At 38.3% G+C, this 12,764-nt stretch overlaps 4 protein-coding genes across 4 annotated transcripts; 3 read left to right on the top strand and 1 right to left on the bottom strand.

Moving 5' to 3' along the window:
* Positions 1-81: 81 nt before the first annotated feature.
* DFA_05062 (uncharacterized protein) lies at positions 82-4,710 on the top strand (the record flags this gene model as incomplete). The annotated part of the gene is made up of 7 exons (XM_004360726.1): positions 82-190; positions 449-634; positions 797-2,785; positions 2,874-3,086; positions 3,153-3,286; positions 3,361-4,308; positions 4,591-4,710. 7 exons carry the CDS (start codon positions 82-84, stop codon positions 4,708-4,710), a joined length of 3,699 nt encoding a protein of 1,232 aa, XP_004360783.1.
* Positions 4,711-4,989: 279 nt separating this feature from the next.
* DFA_05063 (paramecium surface antigen repeat-containing protein) lies at positions 4,990-6,129 on the top strand (the record flags this gene model as incomplete). The annotated part of the gene is made up of 2 exons (XM_004360727.1): positions 4,990-5,120; positions 5,199-6,129. The coding sequence occupies 2 exons, from the start codon at positions 4,990-4,992 to the stop codon at positions 6,127-6,129; spliced, it is 1,062 nt and encodes a 353-aa protein (XP_004360784.1).
* A 156-nt stretch (positions 6,130-6,285) lies between these two features.
* On the bottom strand, positions 6,286-11,228 carry purD (phosphoribosylamine-glycine ligase; the record flags this gene model as incomplete). The annotated part of the gene is made up of 6 exons (XM_004360728.1): positions 6,286-7,655; positions 7,884-8,671; positions 8,776-8,840; positions 9,189-9,209; positions 9,600-10,479; positions 11,095-11,228. 6 exons carry the CDS (start codon positions 11,226-11,228, stop codon positions 6,286-6,288), a joined length of 3,258 nt encoding a protein of 1,085 aa, XP_004360785.1.
* A 504-nt stretch (positions 11,229-11,732) lies between these two features.
* DFA_05065 (uncharacterized protein) lies at positions 11,733-12,744 on the top strand (the record flags this gene model as incomplete). Its single annotated transcript, XM_004360729.1, has 4 exons — positions 11,733-11,766; positions 11,840-12,102; positions 12,188-12,476; positions 12,563-12,744. The coding sequence occupies 4 exons, from the start codon at positions 11,733-11,735 to the stop codon at positions 12,742-12,744; spliced, it is 768 nt and encodes a 255-aa protein (XP_004360786.1).
* Between the last annotated feature and the right edge of the window lie 20 nt (positions 12,745-12,764).

Raw genomic sequence — 12,764 nt, forward strand, 5'->3', positions numbered from 1 at the left:
CTGTTCATTGCCAACACTGAAAGCAACTCTCAAGAAACTATTCAATGACAGCCCAAAGGTGAAGAGAAATGGGCCAAGGAAATGGATGCCAAAGTCTCTTGCTTCAACAAAAAAATCGTTTCTTTTTCGTTACTATACGATTGGATTTGTTGGAAAATCAGTCCTCTGCGATTATTTGCAATCACCGTATGTAAAAGACAACCCATTCGATTTCAACGGGTCAACAAAAACAATTCACCCCAACTTTAATGATTACGAAAGAGACAATATTGGTTACATTTATAACCAAAAAATGTCGGTCCTAATCAATCAAAGGGCGATGATGGTGACAACCAACGTTCCCAGCCATATCTGGTTCCAAACAAAAAGTAAATGTCATTGTTTTAAAGCATTATTATCTTTTACGACCCATTCATTTTACTAATATTTAATTTTAATCTTTATATAGGTGCAAATGAAAAAGTAGTTTCTGATGTGCAAATATCCATGAATTGCCGTCTCTTGCCATACCATTTGAAAAAGAGACAAAAACTAGAAGAATCTTTTCCAGAGCAAAGTTTGGTCTCTCAAAAAAACGGTCAAGATGGCACACCCATGGATGATTCCGATGATGATGATGATGAATCATGGAAATGTAAACAAGTAGAAGAAATGGAAAAGAACCATTCATATTCATACAACCATCCCCACTATGCTTGTTTTGTGGCAAAACAAGTTGGGTTGAAACCAAACATTCCCAAAGTCAAGGATAGAGATATTATCTGTGCCAATTGTTTGTCATCCCACTCACTTAAAGATTTGCCTATGGTGTGCGAACAATGTGATGCGACCATTCCTATTCTATCGGAACATGAAAAAAGATTGGATTTATGTGGTGACCTGATGGATCTGTACTCGGTTGATATTCAACTAAAAAGGAATGCATTTGAAAAAATGCCACCCTTTGATTCAAAGGATGATCAATTCCCTCCACCAGTACCATTAATTGCCGAAATCAATCATCGACTCGTCAAATTTGACCAACCTGAGTCACCCCACGTGGAGATTTTTCTACACGAGGCTCTCAACACCACCTCGATAGCACTCAACAGTAACAGGTCAGGAATTGCACCCTCCATGCGGAACCTATTCAATCTTATTAAAACTACATCCGATCCCTCGATGCAATTTAGAATTCGTGATGCATATCCCTTTGTCCACGACTCGTCTACTGGCGGATTTGAAAATGAAATCAAACATGAAATCATGGTGAAGGAATTAATGAAGCATTTTTCAATGACAACGTCCAAGCTCATTATTGTTTGTGGACAATTCCCTTGCAAGGCAGCCAAAGAGGCTTTTAATGCCAATCCTTTGGATTACGAAATGGTTGACTATAGTCAAGAATCTTATCACACCATTTTAGATAAAGCCAAAGGCACAACCGAGGACAAAGAGGTGGATGTAAGTAGGATAATTCCTAAAAGGCTCATTGCTATCGCCCCGCATCCATCAGTCATGTTTGCGTTGCACATAACAGCAGCCTATATTTTGATTGCTCATGATATCTACAAAATGGCTCCAAAGGTATCTCAATTTGACCCAGTTCAAACATTTAAATCGAATTCCCCCTCGTCTGCCTCGTCCTCCTTCTCCTCCACGTCCTTATCATCCACGTCATCTTCATCATCTGCCTCGTCATCTTCATCATCTGCCTCGTCTTCCTCGTCTGCCTTGTCCCCGTCCTCCTCGTCCTCCTCCACGTCCTTATCATCCACGTCATCCTCATCATCTGCCTCGTCTTCCTCGTCGTCCTTATCATCCACCTCCTCTTCATCATCCTCCCCTTCGTCCTCCAATCAAAATACCACCAAACGCCCAAATCTAAGTAACAAAACAAAAGATTTTCCTAAACTTAAACAATGGACGTTGGAACATCTAGTTGAAGAGGCCACATCCCGTAAAATCGACGTAGAGAATATCAAAGAAGATCGTCTTCAAGTGGAATGTGTTTTGTTGAAATCGGTCCTTGGGGTTCAAATATGGTCAGAACAAAAAATTGAACAGTTTGATCTAGAGAAATCAAACTCGAAAAAAGATATACTGACCTATGCGAGAGAAAAAAATATCCCTTTGACAGACTATTGGTTCTTCATGACGTTGGAAACCCTCAAAAAAGCCGTGCAAAGGTGTCTCGCTTCCACCTCGTCCCCATCTCCGTCCTACTTGCCCACCCCTTCCTCACCCTTGACCGATATCTCACTCCCCTCTTCCCCATCCTTGACCGATGCCCCACCCACTTCATCCTCATCCGATACCTCAACTCCACCCTCTTCCACCGATACCTCATCCTTGACCGATACCTCAACCACCTCATCCGATACCTCAACTCCACCCTCTTCCACCGATACCTCATCCTTGACCTATACCTCACTCCCCTCACACTCATTCTCCTACTCCTCCTACTCTAAACCTTTTGTAAAAAATGAAAAGTGCGTTTACAAAGATGAAGAGAAACATATAAGAGCAAAGAGAGATTTTTATCACTCTGGAATGTGTAGAAGGCGCCGAAGCAAATGGAAAGTTATGAGGGAAAACAACTGTGGCAATTATCTTTATATCGGAATTGATCCTGGAAGGTCAAAATGTACGATTGTAGACTCTATGAATCGTGCTCGAGTGGTTTCAGTGGCATCTTATTACAACCTCATGGGCACTGACCGTCTTCTGGCAAGACAACAAAACTACAAAAAGAACCCGGTCCTGTCCAAATTTGAAAGTGAATTGCCACCCTATAATACCTTTGGTAAGTGTTATTTTAAATATGCATTGTCTATACCACCTATATATTATAATATTAATATTTATAAACTAACTTTTTTTTTAATTCCTAGATACTTTATTCAATGTAGAATCTGTATTGAGACGAATAGAGTATGAAAGAATTACCCATAGGGATCAATGTCGTCTTTATTCCCATGTAGTGACGTCCTATACGTTTCAGACCATGGACAAGAACAGGAACATTGACAAGAAGCGCGCCCAATATGCCTATGCAAAGAGCTTTGTACCACCAACAACAATCCCGAAAAATAGAATAGTGATTTGTATGTTTTTTTTATTTCTTCAAACCATTTATTATTATTTGTTATTAATCTTCTTTCTTTTTATAGATATTGGAGGGTCTGATTTTTTCCGTGGATCCCGAGGTGGTGGTAGAACTGGTTGTACATCAAAGACACTACTCAGACTGTTTTTGAATATGGGTTACAAGGCACGTCTTGTCAATGAATTTAATACCTCCAAAGTATGTGTGTTTTAATAATTGAATTTTTAGATCAACCCTCGAAATGGCCATTCATTAATATTTTTTTTTCCAAGATTCATAATGCATGTGCCTCCAAAATTCATTCTACCAACAACAACAAGTTCCTAGAAAAAGCTAAACACCAAAAGGTTAAAAATGTGTTGCCAGAATCTTTTGAAAAGACCCATGTTGTTGGTGCACCCATATCCTCCACGTTTTCAGACAATGGTGTTCGTTGGCAAGGAAAGGATTCCAAGTTATGTGATGGTTGCAAATTGACTGATTACAATTGTCAATGCTCCAAGGCTCAATTGGCGGACAAAGAGAATGATTCAACTCTGAAAGTGTCTCAATTGGCAGATGATATGAATGAAACTCTAAAAGTATTCATATCACTTGAAAATACTTCACCTTCTCCAACTATGCTATTGGAATCCCTTTTCTCTTTAAGCAAAAAGACTGTCAAGGAGTTGATAGAGTTTTGCAATCTAAACTCTATCAAATACAATCAACAAGAAGAGCCAACCAAAGGGAAAAACAAAAGAGGTTCTCACAAGGATAGTAAGGGTGGTGCTACCAACAGCAAAAAGGACCAACTTATCAACGCTATCATCAAGTTTAATTTTGAAAAACAAAAAAGGGATGCTAGCAAAAATAAGAAAAAGAGGTCAAAATCGTCATCAACTACTAATGATCGTTGTAAGGACCAAGATCAAAGCAATAGTCAAAAGGATGGGAACAAGTCTACAAGCAACTCTGTTTCGACCCACGATTATGGTTTTGGTAAGTCTCTTTGTGATAGTCAGATCAAAGATCTCTGGAAGTCAATGAACCCAAATGCGACAGAAATGCCATTTAAAACTAAATGGCAATGGCTATATTGTCCAGTTTGTGATCATTTCTTCAACAGAGACACGAGCGCTGCAAAGAATATTCTCTTATTGGGAATCTTACACCAAACCGCAGATTACAGGCCATGGATTTATCGTCCTTTACCTGCCGATATCGTGCATATTGGGAGGGTAGACACGACCTAGTTAACCTTAACAGGGCCTTCCTGCATAAATATGAAAGTCCCCCCCTCAGCTGTAAGTTATTAGATAGAAAATATAATGTTGATCTCAATTTACTGATTTTCCTCTTTTTTTTCTGTTCTTTGTCTTTTTTTTTACTTTGTCTGTTTTTTTTTCTTTCCTCAATTCAAAATAAAAGTTCAAATGTAAACTACACAACACGTTGCTTTTAAAAAAAGATCTGAATAATAAAATTAATTAATATTTTTAATTTAATATCTTTTAAATAAGATAGGTAGATATATAGATATTATGAATATTAATCCTTTAGTTTTGAGAATACATTATCATGTATTAGGTCATTGTGAAACTAAATCTGTCATACCACCAATCTTAAGTTTCATTTTCTAAATTACTAGATCTATATGAAGATATAAATATAAGAATATTTATGATTATAAAGTATTTCATCAACTAATTCTGATTGTATTACCGTGGTGTAGAACCGATCCTTTGATCTGAGAGGATGGAGATATTTTTTTTTGTCCCATGCACGAATTTTGTTCAAGGCAACTCAAAGCAAAGGGCATGGATGGGTATAGTGATCCAAAAAGTTCAACAATTCAACGCAACAACATTGTCATTCTTCTTCTTTTTCTTTTATTCAACTAAACCAATAATTAACTTACAATGAAATTATTATTATATGTATCATTGGTGATTGTAGCAATCATTGTAATTAGTTTTACAAGCTTTGCACGTGCAGATCAGTGCAAGGAATACGTCCCAATTGCCAAATGTGTTGGTGAGGGTGATCAATGGTAAGTTGTACATATACTATCTATCTATCTAGATTTAGAAAAATAATTAGTAGTATTAATTTTGATTTGTTTTTAAAGTTCTCAAGATGTTCCATGTCAAGGGTTATTATATTGTGACAATGAAGGAAATAGTATACATAATGGTACTTGTGTAAAATACGCTGAATTGGATGAAGATTGTTCCAAGGTACAGTGTAATCCAATCTATACTTGTTTGGCAGATACTTGTGTCATTGCCAACTATGCTCAGAGAAATGAGTCATGTCAACACGACTATGAATGTATGGGTGATATGACATGTGTCGAATCGGTCTGCTCATTGATTGGTTCATGCAAACAAAATATCGAGTGTCCATTTGGAACCTCTTGTGATAATAATGGTCTCTGTACAGATAATATCAAGGCTGGTGAATTGCTGCCTAAAAAGGGTGACCAATACTGTGCTATTGGTACAAAGGCAACTTCTCAAGGCTACTGTGTCTCTCTTTATAGTTTGGCCGTTGATCAAGATTGTGATGATGATACATTCTGTGATGACCAATTGGTTTGTAGCGGAGGTAAATGTTCCGCACTTCCAAAGGCCACTCCAACATCAGTCAATTGTCTATCAAGTCCATGCACATCCTACGAAGAATGTGTGTGTCAGGGAGGTGACGCTAGTGCAACCAACGCCACCTGTTATTCAAAGGGTTTGTTTGGCAGTGCCCTCGAACAACAAAAAACTACATACCTCGAGTTTTTAAACTGTATCACTATCTACAAGTGTGTTATCGAGTCAAACACTGACAGCCCAATTTACAATAGTTGTGCAGAAAAAAATTGTGTACCACAATATTGTACTTTTCTCAACTCCTCCCAAATTACCCAAGTATACAACCCACTTCCAGAGTCGTGTCACAGTCAATCCCCAATCTGTCTTGCTGAAGCAAACTCTTCATCCAGTATCCAAGTTAACTATATCTCTTTAATTCTTATCTTGTCCATCTTTATCCTTTTCACTTTCTTTTAAATTATCCAACCTTTTATCTTGTAATAATAAATCCCACAACTATATATATATATATTATTTATATAAATATTATTATTGTTTACATTATTATTGTTATTATTATTTTGGTATGTACGTGTTTTATTATTATTATTATTATTATATTGTTATTATTTGTTATTGATAAATGACCTTTGGCTTTTCAGATTTGTTTGAAGATGATTGGATGGTTCCAATTTGGTAGACAGTTTCGTTGTGGTGTTGGAGGAGGGAGGTGATTTGTTCGACCTTTTCCTTTTCGACAATCAGGACCATACCGATACCGCAATTAAAGGTACGGAGGAGTTCGAGACTGTCCATCTTGCCAATTTCATTGAGCCATTGGAAGACGGGGAGGATGTTCCATGAACCAATGTCAACGTGAGCGTTCATGCCGTCGGGGAGGACACGTGGGAGATTCTCGGTGATACCACCACCAGTGATGTGTGCAAGACCGTTGACACCGCCATTCTTGATGGCAGCCAAGCAGGAGAGGACGTAGAGTTTGGTGGGGGTGAGTAGTGTCTCGCCGAGTGTCTTGGTTGGCTCAAAGGGAGCCTTTTGCAGGTAGACCGAGTTGCTGCTGTCGCCTTCTTTGACGAGCCCGCTCTTCTTCTCTATGAGGTATCGTACCAACGAGTACCCGTTCGAGTGGACACCCGAGCTGGCGAGACCGAGGAGTATGTTGCCTGGACGGATGTTGCGTGGTAGCATTTGGTCGCGTTCAACGGCACCCACGGCAAACCCAGCCAAGTCGTACTCGCCGTCACGGTACATACCGGGCATCTCGGCCGTCTCACCACCAATCAGTGCGCAACCAGACTCTTTACATCCACGTGCAATACCGCCAATCACCTGTGTAGCAACATCTACATGGATACGACCGGTTGCAAAGTAGTCGAGGAAAAAGAGTGGTTCGGCACCTTGAACCAACACATCATTCACACACATTGCAACGAGATCAATACCAATGTCTTGATGACGGTTAACTTCTTGTGCAATCTTGAGTTTTGTTCCAACACCATCTGTTCCACTGACCAATATTGGATCTTTGAATCCAGCTGCTTTGACATCAAACAACGCACCAAAACCACCTAGATCGCTGACACAACCACTTCGGTTGGTGGTCTTGGCCATTGGTGCAATATTGTCGACTACGGCATCACCACGTTCAATATCGACTCCACTCTCGCTGTATGATACTCCACTGGTACCTGTCTCGGCACTACGTTTATTGGCCAAGTATGTGATGGCACGGTGTCCAATATCCTTTCTAAACTGCATACCCTCAAAAGAGACGGCAGCGACACCTACATAGGCAGCACGGATGGCAGCTTCTAGATCGGCGGCTAGTGCAGTGGTCGATAGCACACGACCACCGCTAGTGACGAGACGGCTGGTATGATCGGGTGCTTGGACGACAGTCGTGCCGGCTTGGAAGAGCATGAGACTGTCCGACTGGGGGAACCGCTCGACACCGACAATCTCGCGACCTTTGGCGTATGCATCTGGGTATCCCTGAGCAGCCGACACGACCGTCACGGCGTATCCGTCGCGCCACTTGACGTCGACGCTGTCCAAACGTGTCTCTATGCATGCAGCGAATATCTCGTACAGGTCACTCTCTAGTAATGGCAGTACTACCTGCGTCTCGGGGTCTCCCAGACGACAGTTATACTCGAGCACATAATTTTGCTGTGTCACCTTGTCGATGATCAAGCCGGCAAACAACACACCTACAAACGGACGTCCTTCACGTCGCATACCGTTGATGGTTGGTTTGAGCACAGTCTCGACGATCGCGTCGATACGCGGACCGAATCCCGACGCTGATGCACCTGCTCTACGGTCGGTCACGAATGGTGCGGGCGAGTATGCACCCATTCCACCGGTATTTGCACCCTTGTCACCGTCGAGTGCACGTTTATGGTCTTGTGCAGGTGGCATGACGGTCACTGTGTACCCGTCCGAGAAGCACATCACCGACACCTCATCACCGTCGATAAACTGCTCCACCACCACCTCGTCACCGGCACTGCCAAACTCCTTGTCGACCATCACACGCTTCAACGCAGCAATCGCCTCTTTTTTGTCTGCTGGAATGAGCACACCCTTTCCGGCGGCACATCCCGATGCCTTGATGACCACATTATGGCCAACCGACTCGACATAGCCAACAGCATCCTCATACTTTGTAAACGACTGGAATGCGGCAGTTGGGATACCGTGACGGTGCATAAACGCCTTGGAGAAGCATTTGGAGCCTTCAATCTCGGCAGCAGCCCGCGATGGACCAAAGCATGGCACACCCTTTCTCTTCAAATCGTCTGCCAAGCCATCCACCAGCGGTACCTCTGGTCCGACGACCACCATCGATGCATTCACCTCTTTACTGAAATTGGCAATTGACTCGGCATTGATCGCTACATTTGGTGCATTATTGATTCTTCCATTTGATGTTGTTATCGATCCATTTCCAGGTACCATATATATTTTATTTACTTTTTTTGATTTTAATAGTTTCCTAAAAGTATTAAAAAAAAAAGAAAATATAAGAAAAAAGTAAAAGTAAGTATCAACCTTGATTTGATTGTTCTCGCAACTTGTAGTTATATAACTTTAACATACCATGCAATAGCATGTTCTCTTGATCCTGAACCAATTACTATTATATTATCTAACATTTCTCTATTCTATTTATATTTATATTTATATGCCTATGTTTATATCTTTTTTTTGTTGTTTTGTTGAACTTATTTACAATATTTGATGTATCTATCTAATGTATTTTGAATGTATATATATATATATATCTATAGATTATAAATATATATTTGAATGAATTTGAAAAAAAATAACTATCTAATATCTATATAGTTATTTATGAATGTTTATCTCTTGAGAAGATTTGATTTGATGAACAACAACGAAAAAATGAAGTTGAAGTTGCAAATGTGTGTATGTTTATTTTGTGTGTGTTGTGCGAGTAAGTATAACTAAAGTATTTTATTCAAAGGGTGAGGACAAAGAGGAAGACATACCCAAGGAAAAGACGTCACCATCTAAATTTAATTTAATTTAAATACGCACCTCGGTCGGTTCATTGTTCGCTTGTTGGGAACTTCTTTTTTTTTTTTTGTGTAAAACGCTCTTTTGCTGCAAAGATCTGCACGGTTTCAAAATATCGGACCGAAGAACCTCTTCATTTTGCGACGACCCAATTAATACAGATAATTATAATTATACACATAGAGATAATTAAATGTGACATTGTTAATATATATAGAGAGAGAGAGAGGATGATGTCTCTTTTTGAGTGAGATAAATAAATAAATAAATGGAGGTTTATTTCCAAAGGTGGGTAGGTAGGTAGGTATCATGATGAATGTGATAGATACAGAATCTATCTGTCTGTCTATCTACTATAAAAGACAAGAACGATCATTTGATACAGTGAATTGAGAGTAATCTACATATTGGTCGGTTGGCGATGCCCATGAAGTATCGGATCCTCCAAAGAAAGACTGCATCATGAGTCCGTTGATTAGCTTGTCTTTAACACCAATCCATTTCATTTGGTTGTATGATTGCTTGACTCCATTGATTTGAACGGCGAGGTAACCGTCATAGTTGGCAGTACCATTGGCGGCAAAGGTGTTCATGGCAACTGATAGGGTGATATTATTCCATTCAGTACCTGTAACATATTGGAATGACCCTCTCCAGACGCTATCACCCGTATCACCAGTATCGACGTATCCAGGCAGCTGATAGAACGCTGGTAGTTGGTCAGAGGGTACGTAGAGATAGACTTCTGAAGAACCAACAGCACGCCACATAATACGTACACTCGACCCATCGTCAATATGTGTTCCACCATTGGCACCAGTCTCTCCAATCCACAGTCCAGGTAATTTACCACCTTTAACATAATTGAAACCAGTTGGAAACCTTACACGAAATGAAAAGCATGATACGTTGCTTGCAAACACTGATTCTGGTGAAGAGTACCATCCAAAACCACCACGTGGTGTAGCCGATGGTTTATAACTACCAGCTGGGTACTTGGCACGGAATGCAGTATCATTGTCAACCAATGTGATGAGGTCTTTACCATAAGTCATATGTACAATATTCCATGATTTACTCATCTCCCATTGTTCTACTAATTCCTTTACACTTAGATTGATCGATGTTATATTTGTAGCAGGTGGGATGTTTGGGGTGTCCCCACTACTACTACTACTACTATTACTATTATTATCTTTACTCTTCTTTCTTCCAACGACCACTCCAACAGTCACAGCAACGACAATGACAGCCACCACTAAACTAACAATCAATATTTTGATGAATAGTTTCTTGAGTGTGCTATTTATTTTTGTGTGCATCTCTCTCCTTCTCTCTAAATAAATAAATAAATAAATAACAAATAGAAATATAAAACTATGTACAATCGTCAGAATGCGTGCATGGTATCAACCTCTTCTTAAAACAATCGAAAATCTAGATATTTTTCATCATCAAAGACAGGCCAGGAATTACGATAAAATCTGCAAATGCTTCGAGTGGATGGTATCTTCATCTTTGCTTCTTCTTGTTTTTTAGAGAGGATGAAATAGTATGGCTATCTATCTATCAACTTCGCGATCCTTCACTACAAGACAAGAAAGGTGATTATAATCATTAAATTCAAATAATTGGAGATATCTAAAAAGAAGGAGGAGGAGGGTGTAGGTATATACTACAACCCAACCGCCACAAAGATTTAAATTATTATTAATCGATTCACCTCCATCATGATAAATAATAATTATTGGTATGATCATATCAACCACAATGGTGTTAAACTGTTTCAATGGTTGGTTGATGAATCGCGATGGTTTGGTTTAAAATTTTTGGTGACACCAAAAGTGTGATAGATATGGTGGTGTATGTTGATGATACATGAATTCTATCGATTTAAAAGGTGGGGTATGGTCCTCCCTACTTCTACTTTCAAGTTTGATAGAGATCTGGGTGGAATGATGGTTTGTTTTAATGTATGGATAGTCATCACTATCATCACTATAACTATCCATTATTTTTTTTTAAAATTGGTACTTTTTATATCCAGAGAAATTGTGTAACGATGATGATGATGATGATGATGGTGGAACCATTTAAATTTAAAATTATAATACACTAGACACCTAGTTGACTAAACACAAACATTCCATAGACAACATAAACAACAGATATATATATATAAATTATACATATATATAAATTATACATATATATAAATACATATATATATTTATCTATTAATATTATTTTATAAGTATGGATGGATAGAAAGGAAGGATAGAATTTCGAAAATGGATATTAATATTATTATTATTATTCTTCTTCTTCTTCTTCTATGTTCAATAGATCAATTATACGAAAGGGTTAAATTGAATTCAACCCTATTTGTCCATTTGGCTACCCATTGAAATACTTTTACGTATATACCTGTTTCTGTTTTTTTAAAAAAGTTCTAAATATAAATAGTACCTACCACACTTTGGTTTGAACATATAATAATTCAATAGAATATTAAAATGAAAATCCAAGGAAAAACATTTGTAGTTACTGGTATGTATAAATATAGCATTACCCACTACAATGAATGAACTTTAATAATATATATATATATATTTTAAAATAGGCGGAGCATCTGGACTAGGTGAAGCAACAGTTAGAAAATTATATAATAGCGGTGCCAATATTGTGATACTTGATCTAAATGAAAGTTTGGCATGCAAGGTGATCAAAGATTTGACAGGTTGTGATGATTGTCCTCAAATATTATACCAATATGCAGATGTCACCGATGAAAAGAGTACATCTTTGGCTTTCAAAAAAACAATTGAAAGATTTAAAAGATTAGATGGTCTCATTAATTGTGCTGGTGTCATTGAATTGGGTCCTGTTTGTATTAAACATAATTTTATATATTAAATTGAATTTGATTCTAATATTCTATTTTCTACTCTATCAAAATTAATATTTTTAGACAACCGAAAAAGAAAACTATGAAAAATTCTTAAAGGTGATTAGTGTCAATTTATCTGGAACTTATAATGCTACTAGACTTGCATTTGATGTTATGAAAGATCAAGAAATACTAGATGAAGATAGAGGTGTCATTATCATGACTTCATCAATTGCTGCATTTGATGGACTTAAAAACCTTAGTGCCTATAGTGCTTCAAAGGCTGCTATTGCTGGTATGACTCTTCCTCTTGCCAGAGAGTTCTCTGTCAGTGGTGTAAGAGTTATGAGTGTTGCTCCTGGTCCAATTGGTATGAAATAGAAATAGACGACTATTCCATTTTTCCAACTCTCCTAATTTCTCCCATTGTTTTTTTTTGTTTTTTGTTATCTTTAGAAACTCCATTACTTATGCAAGTTCCCAAAGTGATTAGAGATGGATTATCATCTGTTGTTCCATACCCACCACGTTGTGGTTTAACTAGCGAATTTGCTCAACTTTGTGCCCATATTATTGAAAATGCCTATCTCAATGGAGAAACGATTAGAATGGATGGTGGACTTCGTATGCCACTTTAAAAAATAATAATAATAATAAT

The sequence above is a fragment of the Cavenderia fasciculata genome, assembly GCF_000203815.1.
Source record: "Cavenderia fasciculata unplaced genomic scaffold Scf_Dfasci-G-o-80e12.f1-5, whole genome shotgun sequence".
In the NCBI taxonomy this organism is placed as follows: Eukaryota; Evosea; class Eumycetozoa; order Acytosteliales; family Cavenderiaceae; genus Cavenderia; species Cavenderia fasciculata.